General features: G+C 45.2%; 2 protein-coding genes across 2 annotated transcripts; both read right to left on the minus strand.

Annotated features, from left to right (window-relative positions):
- Positions 1-581: 581 nt before the first annotated feature.
- Positions 582-4,813, minus strand: LOC137324023 (gamma-crystallin S-1-like). The gene is made up of 4 exons (XM_067988192.1): positions 4,739-4,813; positions 4,321-4,387; positions 1,797-2,056; positions 582-857 (listed from the first exon to the last, which is right to left on the minus strand). The coding sequence occupies exons 1-4, from the start codon at positions 4,811-4,813 to the stop codon at positions 582-584; spliced, it is 678 nt and encodes a 225-aa protein (XP_067844293.1).
- A 6,665-nt stretch (positions 4,814-11,478) lies between these two features.
- On the minus strand, positions 11,479-16,922 carry LOC137324024 (gamma-crystallin S-1-like). Its single transcript, XM_067988193.1, has 4 exons — positions 16,887-16,922; positions 15,295-15,361; positions 12,770-13,029; positions 11,479-11,830 (listed from the first exon to the last, which is right to left on the minus strand). The coding sequence occupies exons 1-4, from the start codon at positions 16,920-16,922 to the stop codon at positions 11,555-11,557; spliced, it is 639 nt and encodes a 212-aa protein (XP_067844294.1). The 3' UTR covers positions 11,479-11,554.
- Positions 16,923-26,635: the final 9,713 nt, after the last annotated feature.

Raw genomic sequence — 26,635 nt, forward strand, 5'->3', positions numbered from 1 at the left:
AATACAAGTTCTTTCTTTAAGTTGGGAATTCCCACTCAGCCCGGTAAGTGGTCGAGTGTCTTCTTTCCCACCATCCATGGCCACTTGCGTGGAGAGGCCGGGTTTGCAGGGGGTGACTCTGTCGATTGGGAGTTCCCTCTTCTACAGACCATAAAGAACCTTATATTAGGTCCAGTGAGATCTGGTATATCACCCTCATGAAAGGTGGAAATAGACCTCACCGGAAGAGGTGCAGGTTGGGGAAATGACTCCTCCTGGACCTGTACAAATGAGGTGATCTCCTATTGTCCACGCAAACCCCACACAGATCAATACTGGTTGGCACCGGTGGGCATGATCCTGGCGTTACTGGCAGGATCTCGGCCCAGGCATTTTCTGCACTTCTAATTACTCACTTTAATGATATTTATATAAGTGCAGTAATATTTTCTGCATGAGACCACATGATGCCATCACTGTTTTGGACAATTTCAGTGAGGATTAAAAAATAAGTGCATTAAGCAAGTTGACAGTGTAAAGTGGATATTTTATTATGTTGGCAAATGATTCAACAACATAAAGTCATGCTTTACAATGACAGACTAGAAATCCCTCATACGTCTGAAAGATCCGATAGTTGAGTTGTAACCACCCCAGTCACTGAATCTCCTGTATTCACCGGGTCTCATGAAGTACTGGCGGCCTCTGTAGTTGGGTTGTTCATAGAAGGTCCAGTAACCGTCCATCACATTGCAGGAGTGAATGTCACGGGAGCGGAAACGATCGTAGACAGATGGACAGTCATCCATGAATTCCATCATCTGTCCTCCAAAGTCAGGCCTCTCGTAAATCTTCATTCTGTACGACCTTCCTCTGTACTGTAATATAAATACGATCATATTCCTGATGAAACTGCAAATATACATTTGGTATATGTAGAAAAAGAGATACCTGGTAAGGAGGGAATATGACGGGGCCCAGATGATGTCATCAACAATGAGGGCAAAGCTGAGATAATTTATTAACATCGATTGAACAAGTTGATTATGTTTGAGCCTCGTTAACAGCAAGCAGCTCCTATGTAATTTTATACAGTGAAGCAGTGAACTCTCTGTAAGAGTACACGTGGTCTGATATTAGTGGTTGCACCCAGACAGGAGGTTTCTCAATAGCTGTAAAAATCTAAATTTACTTATTGATCATATTGTGAGGAGATTTTTCTCTGTGTGTGGGAGCAGGTTTCTCTTTCTTTAAATCTATTAAACAATTACAGTAAAACTAATGGTGCAAGTACAAATATGCCTGTCAACAATTTGTACTCAGTCATGTCTTAGTCTAGCTGGAGATAAACTTATTACTTTCTACACAGTCAATGCGTCAATTTGGCTTTCAGTTCTGAATATTTGATTAATAACAAACACATGTATCCAATTATATTTCCAAATATTTATGAGCTTTGCAACAGCCTACACGTCACATGACACATTGACCTTCCTTTCCAGTTCGCACAAGTATAGACTTAAAAACCAAGCCGTATAACTTCACCGCAGGTACAAAATTACAAGGGCTGGTACTAACTTTTGATAGTAGCAGAAAACAGGTGGCAGTGGATTGGAAAATCAGGCAGGATATATGACGGGCAGCCAATCCGCTTCCGTGCATTATCCCCCACTGCCGAATGTTAAAATCAGCCCCATGTAAACAGATAATGTGTCTTCACAGCCGACACAGACAAACTAAAATGCTCAGCACAGTGACGATTTTCCAGAGGTCACTCTGGGTCGAAGAAAGAAACCACCAAAAGTTTGTTTACTTACGTGTGGGTAGGTGCGACATGACCCGATGCTGTCATTGAATCCCATCCAGCGCTGGTAGTCAGGATATTCTCCCCTGCTCAGAACATACTGATATCCCATGTAATTGGGTTTCTCATACACCACCCACCAGTCACTCTCAACACGGATGGAGTTGCAGCGGCTGAAGTAAGAGGACAGGTCAGCATTGTCAGTACTGCACTCGTAGTGCCGACCCTGGAAGTTCCTGTCCTCGTAAAAGATGATCTGTGGAAAGACATAAGCTTGTAATTAATAATTTCACAAACTAGGAGATAATTAATGAAGAATTCTAATACAATGTATAAAATCTGAGTTCTCCTTGCCTTTCCCATTTTGAGCTCACAGTTCGATTAGTAACTGACTGAATGTTTCACTGCTTCACACAGCTTGGTATTTATATGCTTGGCAGAAAGGCCTCTCTCGGCTGTACTTTTGTTACACTAATGATTCAGGATTGAAAATCAGCAAAAAAGCAACAAAACACATGTTGCATTCATTGTAGAAAAATACCTGAGTTACGGGTGATGCGTCATTGATTGTTTTCAGTTTGCTTTCACCTCATTTTAATTGTTATACCAGAAAAAGACCAGAATTAGAGACTATTTAACTTCCACCATACAATGAAATATCTCAAACACAGCATTAAAGCTGGAAGTGTGTTGGAGTGCAGAAAGGAAATCATTGCGAATACGTGTGCAGCTATTTGTACCTGTTCTGATCAATGAAGATAGGTTAATACAAAGATTGAATTCCCTTGTCTTATCACTTTGCACTTGTCTAAGGATTTTGGACCTTTGGTCAAACCCCATTTACTCTTTTGAACTAATTGACGATTCAACATAAAGAGTTAACTAGTCCCTTTAAGGATTTGGACATTCACTTGGATTCAGTCTCTCTTCTTCCGTTACAAGCTGGAGAATTTTTCTTTAGATTGAGTGTTTATTGCTTTACTTGTTTCAAATCACTTCAACCATTTACAAAACATTCTTCTTAATGTGATTACATCTTGAAAACACAAAGAGAAGGGCTTGGAGTTGGAAATTCCAAATCCAGCTGTCCTGTGTGCATCAGTGTGTGAGATAGACAGGGTTAATTTCAGACAGGCTGCTCGCAAAAAGGAGAGAGCCAGACCTTGGAAGATCAGACAGAAAATCTTGCCGGTCTCCCGTGTTTTTTGTTGACATATTTTATTGGGATCCATTGAAATTTAGTGCGATTGTCGCAGTGCTTTAGTCAAGTGTATAAAATTTTTAAGTTTCTTAATTTCAGTTAGTTCCCCCGGTGATAGAAGGAAATCTGATGTATTCACGGAGAAAAGTAACAGTGTTAGGTGGCCAACCACAACCACCACGAAGGTCCAATAAAGGCACCTAAAGGAAATCAGAAAACAAATGAATTGGCTAAGAAAGGGGGGATGGGGGAATGGATTGAGAGCGAGTGGAAATGTTTCCCCCAGTGGAAAATAATCAGCCTGAGAAATTGCCCAACTCAATCAATTTGAAACAATTACAAAAAGAAGATCCTGAAATAAGGGCAGTCTTGGTGATGCTAGAAAAGAAAGAAAGTCCAAGGGGAGAATATGGTAATCAACCCGAATTAAAGGTGAAAGATGGGATCCTGCTGTATGACCAAAAGTGGGTGGTACCACAGAATGAGTGAAATGCTTTTCTTTACCAAGCCCAGGACGCACCCACTTCAGGACACCCCGGGGAACATTAGAGAGGCTCCAGTATGGAATGAAAAGCCAGGTGGAGCATTATTGTCAAAACTGTTTAATTTGTGTACAGCACAATCCGGATGCGAATACCAAGAAGGCACTGTTACACCACACCCGGCCGACAGCTGGCCCTTGGACCAATCTACAGATGTAATCAGTATGTAGTGGTAGTCGTAGACACATTATCAAAGTGAGTAGAAAAGCTTCCAATCGCCAATGCAACAGCACAGGCCCCTGCTAAAATACTGGTGAACCACATATTCACCAGATGGGGACTCCCAAAAATCCATCGACTCGAACCAAAGCAGTCATTTTATGGGCAGGGGATTGCAAACTGCTACACAGCTGTAGTGAATCAAATCACGATTCCATATTTCACATAATCCTCCCTCACCAGGCATAGTGGAGAGAATGAAGCGAACATTAAAAACAATGTGAAAGAATTTGATTGAGCAATCCCACAAAACATGGGACCAATTGCTGCCCTTGGCATTAATGCCTATGAGATCCACTGAGTCACATACCACCAAGGTTTCACCCCATGAGTTAATGACAGGGTGAGTGATGAGAACCCCTGGTTATTTGATGTAACAGGATATGTCTGAGCCTCAGTATCAGGCCTTGACTCAGGGACGGCATGTTAACCAATTATGTGACAAGATGCGACAAACAATGGCCTTTGGAGCCGTTAATATTGGACAGTCTAAAAAGGCCAACAAAATCTATTTTGACACCAAAATCAAAGCAGTAGAATGGGATGTGGGACAGACAGTGATGGTAAAAACACACCAATCAGCAGGGCCATTCGTGGCTCGCTTTTCTGGACCATATCCCATTGAGGATAAAGCTCGTCCATCTGTGTAAAAAGAAAAAGGGAAAAGGAAAATAGTTCCATGTTAACCAACTAAAAGAGTACAAGTGAATGTATATAATGTAATGAGCCCGATGGAGGAAGAGGTTACTCACCCCCCTCCTGTGCTGTGGGATGAGCAGGATGACAACATATTACACCCACCTGTGGGAGGACAGAGAGCCCCAGTCCAAGGCGACTGAGACAAAGGCCAGTCCGTCTGCCTGATAGGTACACTCCTCCACGGGAGGACAGACAAAAACAGTTACGATATGTAAATTGCAGAAGACATTTACACAAAACCAAATAAAGTCGATCACAAAAATTAATACGATATTAACAAAGAGCAGATATTACCCATACGTTTTGTTTCATCCTAGGTCCTGACTTAAGACCAACATCGAGAAAGGTCAACGAAACATCATCAGGCATGTAATTGCTGTATATATGTTAATATTAGACGTGCAACAATCCCCCACCATCAACATCCGAGGGGGTCACCATTAACCAGAAACTTGATTGGACCAGCATACTTAAATACTGTGGCTACAAGAACAGGTCAGAGGCTGGATATTTTGCGGCAATGGACTCACCACCTGACTCCCAAAAGCCTTTCCACCATCTGCAAGGCCCAAGTCAGGAGTGTGATGGAATACTCTCCATTTGCCTGGATGAGTGCAGCTCCAACAACACTCAAGAAGTTCGACACCATCCAGCCCACTTGATTGGCACCCCATCCACCACCCTAAACATTCAATCCCTTCACCACCGGCGCACTGTGGTTGCAGTGTGTGCCATCTACAGGATGCACTGCAGCAACTCGCCAAGGCTTCTTCGACAGCACCTCCCAAACCCGCGATCTATACCACCTAGAAGGACAAGGGCAGCGGGCACATGGGAACAACAACACCTGCACGTTCCCTTCCAAGTCACACACCATCCCGACTTGGAAATATGTCACCGTTCCTTCATCATCGCTGGGTCAATATCCTGGAACTCCTTACCTAACAGCACTGTGGGAGAACCTTCACCACACAGACTGCAGTGTTTCAAGAAGGCGACTCACCACCACCTTCTCAAGGGCAATTAGGGATGGGCAATAAATGCCGGCCTCGCCAGTAACGCCCACATCCCATGAACGAATAAAAAAAATATTGTGTGTAAACGGATTTCAAGAAAGAAATGAAGAATGCAACATGACAGTACATCAAGTTGGAGGCCCACGAGGGAAAAACTGGAATGGGAAGTTGGGATGGGTAAGAGAGGAAGAAGTTCGACTACATTGTGAAGGCACAGGAGAGAATGGTACACCAAGCCTCTCCCTGGCCTGGAAGAAAGGAGAGATCCTGGATGGTAACATCGACAGAGACCTCATTAAGGAAACCTTAAAGACTAGCATTTAATAAAAGGCATGAGGGACTGTTTAGCTGTGGCACTAGCTTTTACAAATATGGTGATTAATATTGTCAGGGACAATGTTACAACCACCTCACTCATCAATGGTCCAGGAACCCACAATAGTAAAGAACCAAATGTACCTCATTGAGGAACTTAAGGTACTTTATTTCTGACATAGTAGATAGTTAAATCGATTTTAAACCTATATGGGCAGATTTACCACGGCTTTCAATTCACGCTGAGTGAAACCTGCTTCGATGTCCAATGTCCCCCTCTCCCCCCAATGTCCCACTCTCCGATGTCCCTCTCAGCCCCCAATGCCTCCCATTCCAATGTCCACCTCTCCCCCTGATGTCCCACTCTCCGATGTCCCTCTCAGCCCCCAATGCCTCCCATTCCAATGTCCACCTCTCCCCCTGATGTCCCACTCTCCGATGTCCCTCTCAGCCCCCGATGTCTCCCTCTCCGATGTCCCTCTCAGCCCTCGATGTCTCCCCACCCGATCTCCTCGTCTCCCCTCATGTTCTCCCGACTCTCCCCCCTCATCTCTCCCTCTTGCCCCCCGATTGCCCCCTCTGTCCCCCCACAAATCTCCCCCTCTCTCCCTCCCCGACCATCCGCTCTAACCCCCCCTATCTTCAGCCCCGTCACTCTCTGTTCCAGCACCAGATGATGTCTCTCTCTCTCTCTCTCTTTGTCTTCCACCCCCCCACCCCACCACCACAAGGCATTGCAGCTCCTGTCAGCAGCCAGTCTGTCAATCAGGCTGACTGGCGGGCGCTAAACCTGGAAACAACTTTATTCACCATCAATTACATCGCTATCATGTCGGAAAAGATACGCTTTTTTTATTTGGGTTTGCCACGGGCGCCTTCACCCCTCACCCACCCCCGCCCCCCCCACCCCCACTGCCATCCTGTCACCCTTTCAAAATTGAGCCCCTGATATATGAAACCCAATAGGATACAGTATCGATAGCCAAAATAACAAAAGGCATGCAGCAAATAATGGTAAGAGTAAATGACATAATGGACTCAAACACAAGAAAGTGGGATCTTTTGGGAAATAAAGGATCAAAGAAGAGGTTAAGAAAAATAAACAAACAGTATAACTTAGACCAGGTTGGGAATGTTTACTCTATGTTTCAATAAAGAAATTGGGACAACCGGAGGCAAGGGAGAAATTATATTTAACAAGAATTATCCACAAAATGAATAATGGTAAAAGGAGAGCTGGAGGATCTTTTAAGTCCAAGATTTCTTGATAATATTGCACACTGTAATTTTCTGACAAACTTGGTGAAGATGAAACGAGCTAATGTGCTTATAGATTAAAAAAATACAAAAGCTGGTAGATCATGAGTGGTGTGAGACAGTACATAATGTTGGACAACACCCATGGGTTAGAATGATTAGTATGGCTTTAATACGCAATGTTTACAAGTGTTTATGATGATAATCTGCTTATTTGTAATGGGATGTTTAATTCACAACCGTGGCAAAGCAATATTCTTTCTGCGTATGTCACGGCAAACCCGTCCTACACAGGAACATGACCCAATGATAAAGGAAACTTACCAATCACGGACAATGCTCAAAGTGTGTGAAAGTGGATTGGTCAAAATATCCACTTGAGGAGGGACTGTAAGGATTTTGGACATTGGGTCAAACCCCATTTACTCTTTTGAACTACTGGATGATTCAACATAAAGGGTTAACCAGTCCCTTTAAGGATTTGGACATTCACTTCGATCGCACATTCACGTTACATTTGACAGCAAGGGATAACTTGCCCTGGACATTACAGTATAAATGCACAATTGCCAAACAGCAAAGTGCAGACTGTTTAAACTGGACAGTTGAACATAGATTTAACACTGCAGATGCAATACAGTACAGAAACTGTAAGCAGGCTGTGACTTTTAATAATACCTGATAAAGGGTAGCTTCCAGAAGCTTCCAGAAGGTTTTCAACATCAATAACAACTGCGAAGGACAAAGAACTGATTGGACGCCTGGCTTTGTGTAGAGGGGAGGATATAAGGGGTCCAACCATCCATCCATCTTAATGCTATGGATAAATTGGGCCGTCTCGTAACTTGGTTCACACCCATTTGCTCAGAAGCATAAAAAGATAAGACATCGTAGCAGTCAAAACAACAGACAACAGACAACATCAGAGAAGCTGGAAGAAGCTTCAAGAGTTAATGACTGCAGCATGGGTTCCTCCAACAAGACTTTGCTTTTGAACTTTGACAAAAAGACTTTGTCTCTAAACTTTGATGAAAAGACAAAATTTGACGAGACGAACTTCGACACATCACCTGTTCCCACAGTAATCAATTCCCTGCTTGAAGTCCTGAACGACTGCTTTGACCTAGACGACTGCTTTCATGGATAAGGTTGCATCAGTTCCTTGCTCTCTTTGTTTTTTAGCCTCCTCATGCGCTCTTTTAAATCATTAAGTAAGGAACGTCGCGAACCCCCACTTGCATTATTGGGAAGAGTAATCCTTCCATTAATTGAGTTGCTTCATGCTGGCCATGTGCTCTTTTTAAATTATTAAATAAAAAATCACTGTGAGCCACAAAACTAACACATCAGGTGGCTTTCTTTGTCTGTGCTATCGTCCAGATCCATGAATCTCTGGGAAAGACCCTAAATTCCCGACACTTGTCAGAACTTGACAACCAATTTTACCATCTGTACAGATTGCCCGCACCTGATCAACCTGCGTTTGATTGTTTGCAATCCCCACAATGGTGTCATTCGAAAATTCGGGCAGTTTTGCCTCTATCCCCACTTCCAAATCATTGATATATAATGTGAATAGCAAAGGTCCCAGCACAGATCCCTGGGGCACCCTCAATCATTTCCCATCATTCTGACCCAGCTCCATGCACAATCACTCGCTGTCTCAATTGATGCAGTCAGTTGCCGAACCACTTCAATAACTGCCCATCTAATCTATGCTTTGCTGTCTTTTGGACCAAACTACAATGTGACACTGAATCAAAAGCCTCACTGTAGTCTGTACAAACAATATTCATGGAGTTTCTTTCATCCATAACCTCCAATACCACCTCAAAGAATTCCAACAGGCTTCCCTCCATAAAGTTGTGCTAATTTATCTTGGTGGCTTCATATGCCTTTGGCGTTAAATGATGCCCTTCATTAAGATAACATCTGAACATTTTCCCGACAACAGACATCAGGCTCATCAGCCTATAATTTCCAGGACCATCCTTTTGCCCTTTTTTTAAAGACAATTGTTGTGTTCCTTTCTCTCCAATCCTTTGGTACAACTCCTGACCTTAAAGACCTCCATCAAACATAACTAATTTTCTTGGCCTCTTGCTTAGGTACCCTAGTGTGCTTGCTCTGGTGTCTTACCCTCTTTCAGTGCCTTCATCATTTCAGTCACTTCCTTTTCAGTAGCAACCTGTAATCCTTGCTTTGATCAATGTATTTTAACAATGCTAATACTGGTATTTTTGAATTTACTTCTGTTTTATAATTGGTGATACACCTACACTTATGAGGAGAGAATCAGAAAAGCAGTAGCTGCTTGATGTTTTGACCAAAGCTACAGTGCAAAAGTCCTTCAATCAGTATATGTGTAACAGATATAATTACCATGCAGAACTTTCAGATTGGAGTTATAAGCAAATTTGTGCACACAATCTTGCTGAGAAAGGTGTTCACTGCGATATAGAAGGTAAATGTGGCTTGTTTGCATGTACCATAGATAAATGGACACTTTACTCACTCTTCAATTCATCTCACAGACATCGCCGATGAAAGGCTCAACAGGCAGTAAAGACATGGTTTATTATATGTCTGAAACCAAGCAAAATAAATCTTTTGATCTGAGGATGAGGAGGTTGATTTGCTACAGACTTGTACAGGAGTGGAGCTCATCACCTGAATATCATCACTTTAACGGCACTGAGAGTCCGTCAGAAGGAATGTAACTTTGAAGTAGTTTACAGCGTAGTCACTTGACTTCTCGGACATGAGCTTGACTCCAGCTCAACCCACTGAGGCAACCTGTGATCATTTGAACTTATTCAGAAGCCAAAGGATGGCTGTTGGAAAAAAGATCTCAGATTGGTTGCAGTTGTCTGTGCGGCTGTGAGGGTGGGGTTAGGGCACGTTGTTAGGGCAGAAGATTGAGAGCTTCATCCTGCATTTGACCTTTGTTGTGTTGGCCCATGAAAGCTTGATGTTTATAGAGATCGAAACAAGTTCCATCCCCTAACATTTACCCGAGGAGATTAGAAACAGTTATTTCTATTTGATGAGAAAATTTCTGATAAATCATTGTATTAATTTTCAATATTCACATAACTTTTTTTATCATTGATTGGTACTGATATTACCAGCTGGAATTGATCGTTTTTCTGAGGTTGTGTTCCAACAGCACTGATTGAGTTATTTTTGCCATGTGATATGTTTCACAATGTGTTCCTTTTAATGAATCACATTCTCTTGGAGCTGTGGATGTCAGCGAAATTGAACTAAATCATAAAATGCTTTCTGCTTAATAAGTGCCTGACCTTTATTTCAGATTTCTTTGGCAAACTGAAATGCTAAAGAATTGACCACCTGTGATTCCTCTATGGGCCAAGCAGTCCTCATTCATAGTGACGCACATTTTCATTCTCTCTTCCTTGAAGACACAACGTTAAATTGTCAATGTTATTGATTGAGTTTACAGGGCCAAATTCCTTCAGATTGAATTCCTGGGAATCCCGCAAAAAGGGTGAGATAAAGGTCGGGTGCTGGAAAGGCCAAATCAGGATCTTAGTGTTAGCTGTGGCTCAGTTGTCGCACTCTCACCTCTGAGATTATGAAGTTTGTGGGTTCAATTACCAGTCGAGACACTTGAGCACAAAATCTAAGGCTGATACTTCAGTGCAGTACTGAGCGAACACTGCAATCTACTGTCGGAGACACTCCTTTGAAGAAGAGCTGGGGAGTTTCTCCCTGGTGTCCTGTCCAATATTCAACCCTTGGCCAAAATCACGAAAAACAGATGATCTGGTTATTGATCTCATTTCTGATAGTGAGAGCTTGTTGTGATCAAATTGGCTGCTGCGTTTCCTCCATTACAACAGTGAATGTACTTCTATAGTGCTTAAATGGCTGTCAAGAGCTTTGGAACATCCTGAGGTTGTGAAAGGTGCTATATAAATACAAGTTCTTTCTTTTAGTTGGGAATTCCCACTCAGCCCGGTAAGTGGTCGAGTGTCTTCTTTCCCCCCATCCATGGCCACTTGCGTGGAGAGGGCGGGGTTGCAGGGGGTGACTCTGTCGATTGGGAGTTCCCTCTTCTACAGACCATAAAGGACCTGGTATTAGGCCCAGTGAGATCTGGTATATCACCCTCATGAAAGGTGGAAATAGACTTCACCGGAAGAGGTGCAGGTTGGGGAAATGACTCCTCCTGGACCTGTACAAATGAGGTGATCTCCTATTGTCCACGCAAACCCCACACAGATCAATACTGGTTGGCACCGTTGGGCAAGATCCTGGCGTTACTGGCAGGATCTCGGCCGATGCATTTTCTGCACTTCTAATTACTCACTTTAATGATATTCATATAACTGCAGTAAAATATTCTGCATGAGACCACCTGATACCATCACTGTTTTGGACAATTTCAGTGAGGATTAAAAAATAAGTGAATTAAGCAAGTTGACAGTGTAAAGTGGATATTTTATTATGTTGGCAAATGATTCAACAACATAAAGTCATGTTTTACAATGATAGACTAGAAATCCCTCATACGTCTGAAAGATCCAATAGTTGAGTTGTAACCACCCCAGTCACTGAATCTCCTGTATTCACCGGGTCTCATGAAGTACTGACGACCTCTGTAGTTGGGATGTTCATAGAAGTTCCAGTAACCGTCCATCACATGGCAGGAGTGAATGTCACGGTAGCGGAAACGATCGTAGACAGATGGACAGTCATCCATGAATTCCATCATCTGTCCTCCAAAGTCAGGCCTCTCGTAAATCTTCATTCTGTACGACCTTCCTCTGTACTGTAATAAAAATACGATCATATTCCTGATGAAACTGCAAATATACATTTGGTATGTGTAGAAAAAGAGATACCTGGTAAGGAGGGAATATGACGGGGCCCAGATGATGTCATCAACAATGAGGGCAAAGCTGAGATAATTTATTAACATCGATTGAACAAGTTGATTATGTTTGAGCCTCGTTAACAGCAAGCAGCTCCTATGTAATTTTATACAGTGAAGCCGTGAACTCTCTGTAAGAGTACACGTGGTCTGATATTAGTGGTTGCACCCAGACAGGAGGTTTCTCAATAGCTGTAAAAATCTAAATTTACTTATTGATCATATTGTGAGGAGATTTTTCTCTGTGTGTGGGAGCAGGTTTCTCTTTCTTTTAATCTATTGAACAGTTACAGTAAAACTAATGGTGCAAGTACAAATATGCCTGTCAGCGAGTTGAACTCAGTCATGTCTTAGTCTAGCTGGAGATAAACTTATTACTTTCGACACACTCAATGCATCAATTTGGCTTTCAGTTCTGAATATTTGATTAATAACAAACAAATGTATCCAATTATATTTCCAAATATTTATGAGCTTTGCAACAGCCTACACGTCACATGACACATTGACCTTCCTTTCCAGTTCGCACAAGTATAGACTTAAAAACCAAGCCGTATAACTTCACCGCAGGTACAAAATTACAAGGGCTGGTACTAACTTTTGATAGTAGCAGAAAACAGGTGGCAGTGGATTGGAAAATCAGGCAGGATATATGACGGGCAGCCAATCCGCTTCCGTCCGTTTTCCCCCACTGCCGAAAGTTAAAATCAGCCCCATGTAAACGGGTAATATGTCTTCACAGCCGACACAGACAAACTAAAATGCTCAGCACAGTGGCCATTTTCTAGATGTCACTCTGGGTAGAGCAAAGAAACCACCAAAAGTTTGTTTACTTACGTATGGGTAGGTGCGACATGATCTGATGTTGTCATTGAATCCCATCCAGCGCTGGTAGTCAGGATATTCTCCCCTGCTCAGAACATACTGGTATCCCATGTAATTGGGTCTCTCATACACCACCCACCAGTCACTCTCAACACGGATGGAGTTACAGCGGCTGAAGTAAGAGGACAGGTCAGCATTGTCAGTACTGCACTCGTAGTGCCGACCCTGGAAGTTCCTGTCCTCGTAAAAGATGATCTGTGGAAAGACATAAGCTTGTAATTAATAATTTCACAAACTAGGAGATAATTAATGAAGAATTCTAATATCTAATATAAAATCTGAGTTCTCCTTGCCTTTCCCATTTTGAGCTCACAGTTCGATTAGTAACTGACTGAATGTTTCACTGCTTCACACAGCTTGGTATTTATATGCTTGGCAGAAAGGCCTCTCTAGGCTGTACTTTTGTTACACTAATGATTCAGGATTGAAAATCAGCAAAAAAGCAACAAAACACATGTTGCATTCATTGTAGAAAAATACCTGAGTTATGGGTGATGCGTCATTGATTGTTTTCAGTTTGCTTTCACCTCATTTTAATTGTTATACCAGAAAGAGACCAGAATTAGAGACTATTTAACTTCCACCTTACAATGAAATATCTCAAACACAGCATTAAAGCTGGAAGTGTGTTGGAGTGCAGAAAGGAAATCATTGCAAGTACATGTCCAGCTATTTGTACCTGTCCTGATCAATGGAGATAGGTTAATACAAAGATTGAATTCCCTTGTCTTATCACTTTGCACTTGTCTAAGGATTTTGGGCCTTTGGTCAAACCCCATTTACTCTTTTGAACTAATTGACGATTCAACATAAAGAGTTAACTAGTCCCTTTAAGGATTTGGACATTCACTTGGATTCAGTCTCTCTTCTTCCGTTACAAGCTGGAGAATTTTTCTTTAGATTGTGTGTTTATTGCTTTACTTGTTTGAAATCAGTTCAACCATTGACAAAACATTCTTCTTCATGTGATTACATCTCAAAAACACAAAGAGAAGGGCTTGGAGTTGGAAATTCCAAATCCAGCTGTTCTGTGTACATCAGTGTGTGAGATAGACAGGGTTAATTTCAGACAGGCTGCTCGCAAAAAGGAGAGAGCCAGACCTTGGAAGATCAGACAGAAAAGCTTGCCTGTCTCTCCCGTGTTTTTTGTTGACATATTTTGTTGGGATCCATTGAAATTTAGTGCGATTGTCGCAGTGCTTTAGTCAAGTGTATAAAATTTTTAAGTTTCTTAATTTCAGTTCGTTCCCCCGGTGATAGAAGGAAATCTGATGTATTCACGGAGAAAAGTAACAGTGTAAGGTGGCCAACCACAACCACCACGAAGGTCCAATAAAGGCACCTGAAGGAAATCAGAAAGCAAATTAATTGGCTAAGAAAGGGGGGATGGGGGAATGGATTGAGAGCGAGTAGAAATGTTTCCCCCAATGGAAAATAATCAGCCTGAGAAATTGCCCAACCCAATCAATTTGAAACAATTACAAATTGAAAATCCTGAAATAAATGCAGTCTTGGTGATGCTAGAAAAGAAAGAAAGTCCAAGGGGAGAATATGATAATCAACCCGAATTAAAGGTGAAAGATGGGATCCTGCTGTATGACCAAAAGTGGGTGGTACCACAGAATGAGTGAAATGCTTTTCTTTACCAAGCCCAGGACACACCCACTTCAGGACACCCCGGGGAACATTAGAGAGGCTCCAGCATGGAATGAAAAGCCAGGTGGAGCATTATTGTCAAAACTGTTTAATTTGTGTACAGCACAATCCGGATACGAATATCACGAAGGCACTGTTACACCACACCCGGCCGACAGCTGGCCCTTGGACCAATCTACAGATGTAATCAGTATATAGTGGTAGTCATAGACACATTATCAAAGTGAGTAGAAAAGCTTCCAACCGCCAATGCAACAGCACAGGCCCCTGCTAAAATACTGGTGAACCACATATTCACCAGATGGGGACTCCCAAAGTCCATCGACTCGAACCAAAGCAGTCATTTTATGGGCAGGGGATTGCAAACTGCTGGACAGCTGTAGTGATTCGAATCAAGATTCCATATTTCACATAATCCACCCTCACCAGGCATAGTGGAGAGAATGAACCGAACATTAAAAACAACGTGAAAGAATTTGATTGAGCAATCCCACAAAACATGGGACCAATTGCTGCCCATGGCATTAATGCCTATGAGATCCAGTGAGTCACATACCACCAAGGTTTCACCCCATGAGATAATGACAGGGCGAGTGATGAGAACCCCTGGTTATTTGATGTAACAGGATATGTCTGAGCCTCAGTATCAGGCCTTGACTCAGGAGCGGAATATTAACGAATTACATGACCAGATGCGACAAACAATGGTCTTTGGAGCCGTTAATATTGGACAGTCTAAAAAGGCCAACAAAATGTATTTTGACACCAAAGTCAAAGCAGTAGAATGGGATGTGGGACAGACAGTGATGGTAAAAACACACCAATCAGCAGGGCCATTCGCGGCTCGCTTTTCTGGACCATATCCCATTGAGGATAAAGCTCGTCCATCTGTGTAAAAAGAAAAAGGGAAAAGGAAAATAGTTCCATGTTAACCAACTAAAAGATTACAAGTGAAAGTATATAATGTAATGAGCCCGATGGAGGAAGAGGTTACTCACCGCCCTCCTGTGCTGTGGGATGAGCAGGATGACAACATATTACACCCACCTGTGGGAGGACAGAGAGCCCCAGTCCAAGGCGACTGAGACAAAGGCCAGTCCGTCTGCCTGATAGGTACACTCCTCCACGGGAGTAGAGACAAAAACAGTTACGATATGTAAATTGCAGAAGACATTTACACAAAACCAAATAAAGTCGATCACAAAAATTAATACGATATTAACAAAGAGCAGATATTATCCGTACGATTTGTTTCAACCTAGGTCCTGACTTAAGACCAACATCGAGAAAGGTCAACGAAACATCATCAGGCATGTAATTGCTGTATATATGTTAATATTAGACGTGCAACAATCTCCCACCATCAACATCCGAGGGGGTCACCATTAACCAGAAACTTAATTGGACCAGCATACTTAAATACTGTGGCTACAAGAGCAGGTCAGAGGCTGGATATTTTGCGGCAATGGACTCACCTCCTGACTCCCCAAAGCCTTTCCACCACCTGCAAGGCACAAGTCAGGAGTGCGATGGAATACTCTCCATTTGCCTGGATGAGTGCAGCTCCAACAACACTCAAGAAGTTCGACACCATCCAGCCCACTTGAATGGCACCCCATCCACCACCCTAAACATTCAATCCCTTCACCACCGGCGCACTGTGGCTGCAGTGTGTGCCATCTACAGGATGCACTGCGGCAACTCGCCAAGGCTTCTTCGACAGCACCTCCCAAACCCGCGATCGATACCACCTAGAAGGACAAGGGCAGCGGGCACATGGGAACACCACTACCTGCACGTTCCCTTCCAAGTCACACACCATCCCGACTTGGAAATATATCACCGTTCCTTCATCATCGCTGGGTCAATATCCTGGAACTCCTTACCTAACAGCACTGTGGGTGAACCTTCACCACATGGAAAGCAGTGGTTCAAGAAGGCGACTCAGTTCTGAAGGGCAATTAGGGATGGGCAATAAATGCCGGCCTCGCCAGTAACGCCCACATCCCATGAACGAATAAAAAAAATATTGTGTGTAAACGGATTTCAAGAAAGAAATGAAGAATGCAACATGACAGTCTATCAAGGTAGAGGCCCACGAGGGAAAAACTGGAATGGGAAGTTGGGATGGGTAAGAGAGGAAGAAGTTCGACTACATTGTGAAGGCACAGGAGAGAATGGTACACCAAGCCTCTCCCTGGCCTGGAAGAAAGGAGAGATCCTGGATGGTAACATCGACGGAGACCTCATTAAGGAAACCTTAAAGACTAGCATTTAATAAAAGGCATGAGGGACTGTTCAGCTGTGGCACTAGCTTTTACAAATATGGTGATTAATATTGTCTGGGACAATGTTACAACCACCTCACTCATCAATGGTACGGGAACCCACAACAGTAAAGAACCAAATGTACCTCATTGAGGAACTTAAGGTACTTTATTTCTGACATAGTAGAAAGTTAAAACGAATTTCAACCTATCTGGGTAGTTTTCCCACGGCTTCCAATTCATGCTGAGTGAAACCTGCTTCGATGTCCAATGTCCACCTCTCCCCCCAATGTCCCTCTCTCCAATGTCCCTCTGAGCACCCGATGTCCGCCTCTCCGATGTCCCTCTCAGCCCCCAATGCCTCCCATTCCAATGTCCACCTCTCCCCTCGATGTCCCACTCTCCGATGTCCCTCTCAGCCCCCGATGTCTCCCTCTCCGATGTCCCTCTCAGCCCCCGATGTCCCACTCTCCGATGTCCCTCTCAGCCCCCGATGTCTCCCTCTCCGATGTCCCTCTCAGCCCCCTCTGTCCCCCCACAAATCTCCCCCTCTCTCGCTCCCCGACCATCCGCTCTAACCCCCCCTATCTTCAGCCCCGTCACTCTCTGTTCCAGCACCAGATGATGTCTCTCTCTCTCTCTCTCTTTGTCTTCCACCCCCCCACCCCACCACCACAAGGCATTGCAGCTCCTGTCAGCAGCCAGTCTGTCAATCAGGCTGACTGGCGGGCGCTAAACCCAGAAACAACTTTATTCACCATCAATTACATCGCTATCACGGCGGAAAAGATACGCATTTTTAATTCAAGTTTGCCACGGGCACCTTCACCCCTCCCCCCCCTCACTCCCCCCACCCCCACTGCCATCCCGCCACCCTTTCAAAATTGAGCCCCTGATATATGAAACCCAATAGGATACAGTATCGATCACCAAAATAACAAAAGGCACGGAGCAAATAATGGGAAGAGTAAATGACATAATGGACTCAAACACAATATAACGGGATATGTTGGGAAATAAAAGGTCCAAGAAGAGGTTAAGTAAAATAAACAAACAATATAACTTAGACCAGGTTGGGAATGTTTACTCTATGTTTCAATAATGAAATTGGGACAACCGGAGGCAACGGAGAAATTATATTTAACAAGAATTATCCACAAAATGGATAATGGTAAAAGGAGAGCTGGAGAATCTTTTAAGTCCAAGATTTCTTGAGAATATTGCACACTGTAATTTTCTGACAAACTTGGTGAAGATGAAACGAGCTAATGCATTTATAGATTAAAAAAATACAAAAGCTAGTAGATCATGAGTGGTGTGAGACAGTACATAATGTTGGACAACACACATGGGTTAGAATGTTTAGTATGGCTTTAATAAGCAACGTTTACTAGTGTTTATGATGATAATCTGCTTATGTGTAATGGGATGTTTAATTCACAACCGTGGCAAAGCAATATTCTTTCTGCGTATGTCACGGCAAACCCGTCCTACACAGGAACATGACCCAATGATAAAGGAAACTTACCAATCACGGACAATGCTCAAAGTGTGTGAAAGTGGATTGGTCAAAAGATCCACTTGAGGAGGGACTGTAAGGATTTTGGACATTGGGTCAAACCCCATTTACTCTTTTGAACTACTGGATGATTCAACATAAAGGGTTAACCAGTCCCTTTAAGGATTTGGACATTCACTTCGATCGTACATTTACATTACATTTGACAGCAAGGGATAACTTGCCCTGGACATTACAGTATAAATGCACAATTGCCAAACAGCAAAGTGCAGGCTGTTTAAACTGGACAGTTGAACATAGTTTTAACACTGCAGATGCAATACAGTACAGAAACTGTAAGCAGGCTGTGACTTTTAATAATAACTGATAACGAGAAGCTTCCAGAAGGTTTTCAACATCAATAACAACTGCGAAGGACAAAGAACTGATTGGACGCCTGGCTTTGTGTAGAGGGGAGGATATAAGGGGTCCAACCAGCCATCCATCTTAATGCTATGGATAAATTGGGCCGTCTCGTAACTTGGTTCACACCCATTTGCTCAGAAGCATAAAAAGATAAGACATCGTAGCAGTCAAAACAACAGACAACAGACAACATCAGAGAAGCTGGAAGAAGCTTCAAGAGTTAACGACTGCAGCATGGGTTCCTCCAACAAGACTTTGCTTCTGGACTTTGACAAAAAGACTTTGGGCCCGATTTTACCAGGGGTGCGGGTTGGCAGCGGGTGGTCAGTCGGGCTCGAGGAAAACGCGCCGTCCAAATTGAGTGCTTTGCGCGCGCGATCGCGGGATGATTGATGTAATTAGCCGGCAGTTACGGGTTCCGCGCTTCTCAGCTGCGTGCCGGCGGCCTATGCATGCGCATTGACGTCTGAGCGATGGTGGCGCTCTATTTAAAGGGGCAGTCCACCAAAGCCCCTCCAGCCACAAGCTATACTCCATGAAGGATGGAGGAGCACAGGGGTAAGGCAGCTCCCCGTTTCACGGACCACGCCCTCCAGGTGCTGCTGGACGGGGTCCGCATGAGGAGGGAGACGCTGTTCCCCACAGATGGAAGGAGGTGCCCTGCCAGCGCCACCAAGAGGGCATGGGAGGAGGTGGCCGCTGAGGTCACAAGCAGGGGAAACACCACCCGCACTTGGATTCAGTGCCGCAAGAGATTCAATGACCTCACCAGGTCCGGGAAAGTGAGTACACTAACGCACTCTGCGTCACTCCGTCTTCCACATCACCTCAAACACCTCACAACCCCATCTCCACTGACAGCACTGCGCTCCCGCACCAATCCTCACAGCCACCCAACTATCATCCTCACAGTGCCTGCACGTACCCACCGTCCCTGTCCCCACTCGACCACTACCACACACCCCAATGCCCATACAATGGGATGGCCATGTGGCCCACGCATCCTCCCATCCATCTGGCACACGCTCAACCCATTCACACCAATGCTTGAAGCGTCTCACATTGTAATCATCACTCAATAACGTTTTTGTGTTTTGCCCTCTCAGGAGAAGAGGGCCAGGAACGCATGCGATAGGGCACGCACCGGAGGGGGCCCGCCACACGAGGTGGCCCTGACAGACGCCGAGGTCGAGGCACTGGAGATCAGCCGCACGCTGCATTGCCTGTCGGTGGCGGATGGCGAGTCTGTTTCTGGCGAAACGGCCGGTAAGGGAAAGCTGGCACTCATCACTCATGAGCGCGAATGATCTTAGCATCACATGGCATATGCCTGATATTTCCCTCTGTTCTCTTGCAGGACCGTCTGCGATCGACGTTTCGGTTGAGGGCGATTCCTCAGAGGACATGCCCGTCTCTGAGGGTGCATCGTCACACATGAGCCTTGCATCCACCAGCGCAGATACACACACCTCGGTGGGTCCCCCCCTCAGTCAGTTGGGATTGCACATGGTGAGTCACCGCGCACACGTGAGCACGAGCAGACCCTGGTGGCAGGGTCAGCCGCGGAGGGTCCGCGTCGGTGGGAGCACTCTTCTCCAGGCTTTGCTCAGCCGGACCCAGATGCTGAACCCAGGGGGCCACCTGTCAAAAGGAGAGTCGTCGAGGGGCACCAGAACATTGCTGAGGTACTGGGAGAGGTGCCACGCGCACTCTCCACAATCGCACGGAGGATGGAGGAGTCCAACTCCTGCATGAGGGGAATGGTGGCACAGGTGCAGGAGGGTATCGCCGAGATAGTGTCGCAGGGACGTGAAGGCATCTCTGAGATAGTGTCACGGGTAGGTGTGGGAACGTCTGCGGTGGAGGACAGGCTAGCCTCCCTCGAGCATCACGCACAGCTCACCAATGAGTCCATCCAAGCCCTCACAACGGCTGTTCGGATTCAGGGTGAGCAACATTCTGCCGCCAGCAACAGGTTGACAGATACATTGGAGGTGGCCTTGCAAGGTCTCACCCACGTCATCCAAACTGCCGTCCAGCAGGGTGGAAGGGGTGATGTGAGCCTTGGCCATGAGAGGGAAGATGGTGAACGGGGAAATGGAAGTGTGGACGCTACTCAAGGCGCCCCCACGTCTCACCCGTTGCCCCCCTCTCAACCAGTGCCTGCAATAGTCCATCCTCTCCAGGTGGCCGAGTCTGCCCCTGCACAGGTACAGGAGGAGCAGTCTGTGGAGGGGCCCTCACGGGTACCGAAACCCAGGGGGCGTCGGCCCAAAGCATCTACCCGGTCAGGGCACGAACAGGAGCAACCTGCCACCACCTCTGCTGGAGCCACAGGGGTAGCACCACGTAGGGGGTCCCGAAAACGAAAGCCTAAAGTTCCGTGAGCACACAGGGATTGCACCAGGGTGTTTGTCTATTTGTTTTTTTTTTAATTTCCACTCTTTGAATGTCACCACAAAATAAACTCACTTTTTCTCACCAATGCAGCCACCTCTTGTCCATAATTCTGCGGCTTGTGCAATATGTCCCTTCCGTGCGCCTCATCATGACGACGACCACCCTGTCCCACCCATTGGGCATAATACAGTGGGTGCAGGTGTACAGGCACCACTCTTCTGTGGAGGGAGCCTGTATGGACCCTCGTCTGTGCACGTTATGACATGTGAACGCCTCACACAGTGTGATGTTAGGAGAACCGTTGGCATATGAGTGCCTCGCTGGCCTGACGAGCACGCAGGTGAGCCGGTGTTCGGCCCATGGGTCGTTCCTCCTCCTCTCCCTCTTCCTCCTCCTCCTCTTCCTCCTCCTCCTCCTCCTCATTGTCGTCCTCAATGTGGGTGGCGGGTGTGCATGGGGCCTCCTCCAGCGGCACCCCTCTCTGTAGTGCCATGTTATGCAGGGCACAGCAGACAACTATAATTCGTCCCATTCTGAGTGGCGTGTATTGGAGTGCTCCCCCGGAACGATCAAGGCACCTGAAGCGCTTCTTGAGCAGCCCTATAGCCTGCTCAATTGGAGACCTGGTAGCAATGTGGCTGTCATTATACCGACGCTGCGGCTCGGTAATGGGGTTCCTCAGAGGTGTCATAAGCCACGTGTGCAGGGGATATCCCTTGTCGCCGAGGAGTCAGCCATTGCCGGCGTTGGGTGCGTGGAAGAGGGGCGGGACGGTGGACTCCCTGAGGACGAAGGCATCATGGCAGCTGCCAGGGTATCTGGCGCACACGTGTAGGAATCTCTGGCGGTGGTCACAAATGAGCTGGGCGTTCATGGAGTGATACCCTTTCCTGTTGATGAACAGTCCTGGCTCATGTGGAGGTGCCCGTATTGCTATATGGGTGCAATCGATTACACCCTGCACCCGTGGGAAGCCAGCCACAGCATGGAATCCAACCGCCCTCTCCGTCTGGCTGCGCTCATCCATGGCGAAGTTGATGTAGTGCGAGGCCCTGCGGAACAACCCATCGGTGACCTGCCTTATGCACTTGTGTGCAGACGACTGACAGACCCCGGTGATGTCCCCCGTGGCACCCTGGAAGGATCCGGAGGCGAAGAAGTTGAGGGCAGTGGTGACTTTGACGGCGACGGGTAAGAAGATGCTTGGTCCATCCGGGAGCAGCTCGTCATTGAGGAGGCTGCAGATGTCGGCGAATACCTGGCGAGTGACTCTGAGCCTACGTATGCACTGCTGCTCAGAGAGGTCCATGAAGCTGAGCCTTGGTCTGTAGACCCTGTGCGGAGGGTAGTGCCTCCTGCGACGCATCTCTCTCTGCGGATGCCCTCCATCCTGCTGTGCAGGTGGATGTGCCACAGCACCGTGTTGTGGGGATGCACGTCTCTGAGGCGGACGGCGTGGACTGCGAGGCTGCTGAGGCTGGTCATGCTGTTCGTCCTCCGAGGATGTCAACGCAGCACCCATCTGGCAGGTGTAGGTTTGCGGGGTTGTGCACGCTAGAAAAGTGTGTCCTCGCATAGGGGTTGCACTTCCACGCCGGTGAATCTTCTTGCTTGGAGGAGGGTGGTAGAGGGCAGGCGTTGCCCAATGTTACGGTGTGTCCTCCTGCGTTGGTGAAGGCTCACCCCCCCCACCTGTGGAATGTACCTTGGCAGCTGCCACAGGCTGCTGGCTGCAACACGTCCATTGAGAGTGTGAGTGTTTCCCCCAGTATGGGAAACAGTCTCATTTCACTGTAAAATCCCACCCCTGTTAAATAAACACCTCAATCAGGTCATTTAATGACCTGAAATACCTAGATAAATACACTCAAGTGGAACCCCGCTGGCTTTAATTGCCTGCGGGATTCCCACCAGCGGGGGCTACGCACGCACCCCCGCACGTCAGCGCGGAACCCGGAAGTGGGCGGGATCGAGGCGCGATCCGGTCCCGCTCCTCGAAATCGGGATTTTAGAGGCCCCCCCGCCAAGAACGCACCCGGGACCGGGTGCTAAAATCGGGCCCTTTGTCTCTAAACTTTGATGAAAAGACAAAATTTGATGAGACGAACTTTGACACATCACCTGTTCCCACAGTAATCAATTCCCTGCTTTAAGACCTGAACGACTGCTTTGACCTAGATGACTGCTTTCATGGATAAGGTTGTATCAGTTCCTTGCTCTCTTTGTTTTGAGCCTCCTCATGTGCTCTTTTAAATCATTAAGTAAGGAACGTCGCGAACCCCCACTTGCATTATCGGGTCAAGTAATCCTTCTATTAATTGAGTGACTTCATGCTGGCCATGTGCTCTTTTTAAATTACTAAATAAAAAATCACTGTGAGCCACAAAACTAACACATCAGGTGGCTTTCTTTGTCTGTGCTATCATCCAGATCCATGAATCTCTGGGAAAGACCCTAAATTCCCGACACTTGTCAGAACTTTACAACCAATTTTACCGTCTGTACAGATTGCCCTGCACCTGATCAACCTGCTTTTGATTTTTTGCAATCCCCACAATGGTGTCATTCGAAAATTTGGGCAGTTTTGCCTCTATTCCCACTTCCAAATCATTGATATATAATGTGAATAGCAAAGGTCCCAGCACAGATCCCTGGGGCACCCTCAATCATTTCCCATCATTCTGACCCAGCTCCATGCACAATAGCTCGCTGTCTCAATTGATGCAGTCAGTTGCCAAACCAATTCAATAACTGCTCATCTAATCTATGCTTTGCTGTCTTTTGGACCAAACTACAATGTGACACTGAATCAAAAGCCTCACTGTAGTCTGTACAAACAATATTCATGGAGTTTCTTTCATCCATAACCTCCAATACAACCTCAACGAATTGCAACAGGCTTCCCTCCATAAAGTTGTGCTAATTTATCTTGGTGGCTTCATATGCCTTTGGCGTTAAATGATGCCCTTCGTTAAGATAACATCTGAACATTTTCCCAACAACAGACGTCAGGCTCATCAGCCTATAATTTCCAGGACCGTCCTTTTGCCCTTTTTTTAAAGACAATTGTTGTGTCCCTTTCTCTCCAATCCTTTGGTACAACTCCTGACCTTAAAGAACTCCATCAAACATAACTAATTTTCTTGGCCTCTTGCTTAGGTACCCTAGTGTGCTTGCTCTGGTGTCTTACCCTGTTTCAGTGCCTTTAACTTTTCAGTCACTTCCTTTTCAGGAGCAACCTGTAATCCTTGCTTTGATCAATTTATTTTAACAATGCTAATACTGGTATTTTTGAATTTACTTCTGTTTTATAATTGGTGATACACCTACACTTATGAGGAGAGAATCAGAAAAGCAGTAGCTGCTTGTTGTTTTGACCAAAGCAACAGTGCAAAAGTCCTTCAATCAGTATATGTGTAACAGATATAATTACCATGCAAAACTTTCAGATTGGAGTTATAAGCAAATTTGTACACACAATCTTGCTGAGAAAGGTGTTCACTGCGATATAGAAGGTAAATGTGGCTTGTTTGCTTGTACCATAGATAAATGGACACATTACTCAATCTTCAATTCATCTCACAGACATCACCGATGAAAGGCTCAACAGGCAGTAAAGCCATGGTTTATTATATGTCTGAAACCAAGCAAAATAAATCTTTTGATCTGAGGATGAGGAGGTTGATTTGCTACAGACTTGTACAGGAGTGGAGCTAATCACCTGAATATCATCACTTTAACGGCACTGAGAGTCCGTCAGAAGGAATGTAACTTTGAAATAGTTTACAGCATAGTCACTTGACTTCTCGGACATGAGCTTGCCTCTAACTCAACCCACTGAGGCAACCTGTGATCATTTGAACTGATTCAGAAGCCAAAGGATGGCTGTTGGAAAAAAGATCTCAGATTGGTTGCAGTTGTCTGTGCGGCTGTGAGGGTGGGGTTAGGGCACGTTGTTAAGGCAGAAGATTGAGAGCTTCATCCTGCATTTGACCTTTGTTGTGTTGGCCCATGAAAGCTTGATGTTTATGGTGATCGAAACAAGTTCCATCACCTAAAACTTACCTGAGGAGATTAGAAACAGTTATTTCTATTTGATGAGAAAATTTCTGATAAATCATTGTATTAATTTTCAATATTCACATAACTTTTTTTATCATTGATTGGTACTGATATTACCAGCTGGAATTGATCATTTTTCTGAGGTTGCGTTCCAACAGCACTGATTGAGTTATTTTTGCCATGTGATATGTTTCACAATGTGTTCCTTTTAATGAATCACATTCTCTTGGAGCTGTGGATGTCAGGGAAATTGAACTGAATCATAAAATGCTTTCTGCCTAAAATGTGCCTGACCTTTATTTCAGATTTCTTTGGCAAACTGAAATGCTAAAGAATTGACCACCTGTGATTCCTCTATGGGCCAAGCAGTCCTCATTCATAGTGACGCACATTTTCAATCTCTCTTCCTTGAAGACACTACGTTAAATTGTCAATGTTATTGATAGAGTTCACAGGGCCAAATTCCTTCAGATTGAACTCCCGGGAATCCAGCAAAAAGGGTGAGATAAAGATCGGGTGCTGGAAAGGCGAACTCGGGATCTTAGTGTTAGCTGTGGCTCAGTTGTCGCACTCTCACCTCTGAGATTATGAAGTTTGTGGGTTCAAATCCCACTCCAGAGCTTGAGCACAAAATCTAAGGCTGATACTTCAGTGCAGTGCTGAGCGAACACTGCAATCTACTGTCGGAGACACTATTTTGAAGAAGAGCTGGGGAGTTTTTCCCGGTGTCCTGTCCAATATTCAACCCTTGGCCAAAATCACTAAAAACAGATGATCTGGTTATTGATCTAATTTCTGATAGTGAGAGCTTGTTGTGCACAAATTGGCTGCTGCATTTCCTCCATTACAACAGTGAATGTACTTCTATAGTGCTTAAATGGCTGTAAAGAGCTTTGGAACATCCTAAGGTTGTGAAAGGTGCTATATAAATACAAGTTCATTCTTTAAGTTGGGAATTCCCACTCAGCCCGGTAAGTGGTCGAGTGTCTTCTTTCCCCCCATCCATGGCCACTTGCGTGGAGAGGGCGGGGTTGCAGGGGGTGACGCTGTCGATTGGGAGTTCCCTCTTCTACAGACCATAAAGGACCTGGTATTAGGCCCAGTGAGATCTGGTATATCACCCTCATGAAAGGTGGAAATAGACCTCACCGGAAGAGGTGCAGGTTGGGGAAATGACTCCTCCTGGACCTGTACAAATGAGGTGATCTCCTATTGTCCACGCAAACCCCACACAGATCAATACTGGTTGGCACCGGTGGGCATGATCCTGGCGTTACTGGCAGGATCTCGGCCCAGGCATTTTCTGCACTTCTAATTACTCACTTTAATGATATTCATATAAGTGCAGTAAAATATTCTGCATGAGACCACCTGATGCCATCACTGTTTTGGACAATTTCAGTGAGGATTAAAAAATAAGTGAATTAAGCAAGATGACAGTGTAAAGTGGATATTTTATTATGTTGGCAAATGATTCAACAACATAAAGTCATGTTTTACAATGATAGA

The sequence above is a fragment of the Heptranchias perlo genome, chromosome 7 (genome assembly GCF_035084215.1).
Source record: "Heptranchias perlo isolate sHepPer1 chromosome 7, sHepPer1.hap1, whole genome shotgun sequence".
Classification (NCBI taxonomy): Eukaryota; Metazoa; Chordata; class Chondrichthyes; order Hexanchiformes; family Hexanchidae; genus Heptranchias; species Heptranchias perlo.

What these genes read in the sequence shown, in the direction of transcription:
- LOC137324024 (XM_067988193.1), bottom strand. Translation starts at nt 16,922, where the DNA reads ATGTCAGAAATAAAGTACCTTAAGTTCCTCAATGAG. An exon ending in ACCTTAAGTTCCTCAATGAG is followed by an intron (nt 15,362 to 16,886) that starts GTACATTTGGTT and finishes CTTTTTACACAG; the next exon opens with ATGGACGAGCTTTATCCTCA. An exon ending in CATGTCGCACCTACCCATAC is followed by an intron (nt 11,831 to 12,769) that starts GTAAGTAAACAA and finishes TTTTTATTACAG; the next exon opens with TACAGAGGAAGGTCGTACAG.
- LOC137324023 (XM_067988192.1), bottom strand. Translation starts at nt 4,813, where the DNA reads ATGCCTGATGATGTTTCGTTGACCTTTCTCGATGTTGGTCTTAAGTCA. An exon ending in GGATGAAACAAAACGTATGG is followed by an intron (nt 4,388 to 4,738) that starts GTAATATCTGCT and finishes CTTTTTACACAG; the next exon opens with ATGGACGAGCTTTATCCTCA. An exon ending in ACGAATGGCCCTGCTGATTG is followed by an intron (nt 2,057 to 4,320) that starts GTGTGTTTTTAC and finishes ATTAATTACAAG; the next exon opens with CTTATGTCTTTCCACAGATC.